The sequence below is a fragment of the Fonticula alba genome, assembly GCF_000388065.1.
Source record: "Fonticula alba strain ATCC 38817 unplaced genomic scaffold supercont2.1, whole genome shotgun sequence".
Taxonomy (NCBI): domain Eukaryota; order Rotosphaerida; family Fonticulaceae; genus Fonticula; species Fonticula alba.
The window spans coordinates 2,296,233-2,297,178 of record NW_009242971.1 but is presented as its reverse complement, the minus strand read 5'-3'; the positions used below and the strand labels follow the sequence as shown (position 1 = coordinate 2,297,178).

At 61.0% G+C, this 946-nt stretch overlaps 1 protein-coding gene across 1 annotated transcript in view; it reads left to right on the top strand.

Annotated features, from left to right (window-relative positions):
* The window catches only part of H696_00508 (double-strand break repair protein MRE11), a gene marked incomplete at its 3' end in the record, with an annotated part of 5,624 nt that overhangs the window by 1,079 nt on the left and 3,599 nt on the right, over positions 1-946 (top strand). Inside the window, exons 4-6 of the mRNA XM_009494380.1 lie at positions 68-267; positions 394-532; positions 625-816. Of these exons, the coding sequence (XP_009492655.1) occupies positions 68-267; positions 394-532; positions 625-816 (531 nt within the window). The remainder of the gene's footprint in view (positions 1-67; positions 268-393; positions 533-624; positions 817-946) is intronic.

Below are 946 nucleotides of genomic sequence, written 5' to 3'. Positions count from 1 at the left end.
CCGCCCCTCTGGCCTGTCATGCGCTGTACGTGGCTCACCCTCCTGCTTCGTTGCCTGGACACCGTAGTTTCGGCACGGCCAACTACCTGGATCCGAATTTCAATGTGTCCCTGCCCGTGTTCGCCATCCACGGCAACCACGATGACCCGACCGGTGACGGGAATCTATGTGCCCTCGACCTGCTCAGTGTCAGCGGCCTGATCAACTACTTTGGCAAGGTGGACCAGGTGAATCAGTTCAGCGTGAAGCCGGTCCGCCTGCGGAAAGGTGCATTTGGATGTCTCTCCTCCCCTTTGTGGCCCCCTCCCCCTCCCTACCAGCGCAGAGGCCTGGAGCTCGCATTGTCCGTGAGACTAATCTCCTCCCCGCCGTTCGGCCTCTGCTACTCTGCAGGCAATGTTGATCTGAATATTTTTGGCATCGGAAACATCCGCGACGAGCGACTGCACCACACCTTTCTCCAGGAAGGTGTCAAGTTTGAGGATCTCCGCCATGACCGCTGCTTCAATATGCTGATGCTCCACCAGAATCGGTCCGCATGTTTTTCCGCTGCTCCCCCTTCCTCTGCCGAGGCGCTATTTCCCCCCTCCCCGGCTGACTTTCCTGCCCCTTCGCCTGCCTCAGCGTCCAACACACCGGAGCCCTGGCACAAAACTTCATCCCCGAGGAGTTCCTCTCGCGTTATGGCTTCCACCTGACCTTCTGGGGGCATGAGCACGAGTGTCGCATCATCCCCCAGTCTGGGACGCCGCTCCCCGTGTCACAGCCCGGGTCATCGGTCGCCACGGCCCTGTGCAAGGGCGAAGCCGTGCGCAAGTGCGTGTGCATCTCCCTCTGCCCCCTCCGTGGGTTCTTCCCCCTTTTTTCTCTCTCCCTCTCGTGGCACTCGAGTCGATGCCCATGCTGACAGGCCCACGCCCTCTGGATACCGGTGGATCCTCCCCCC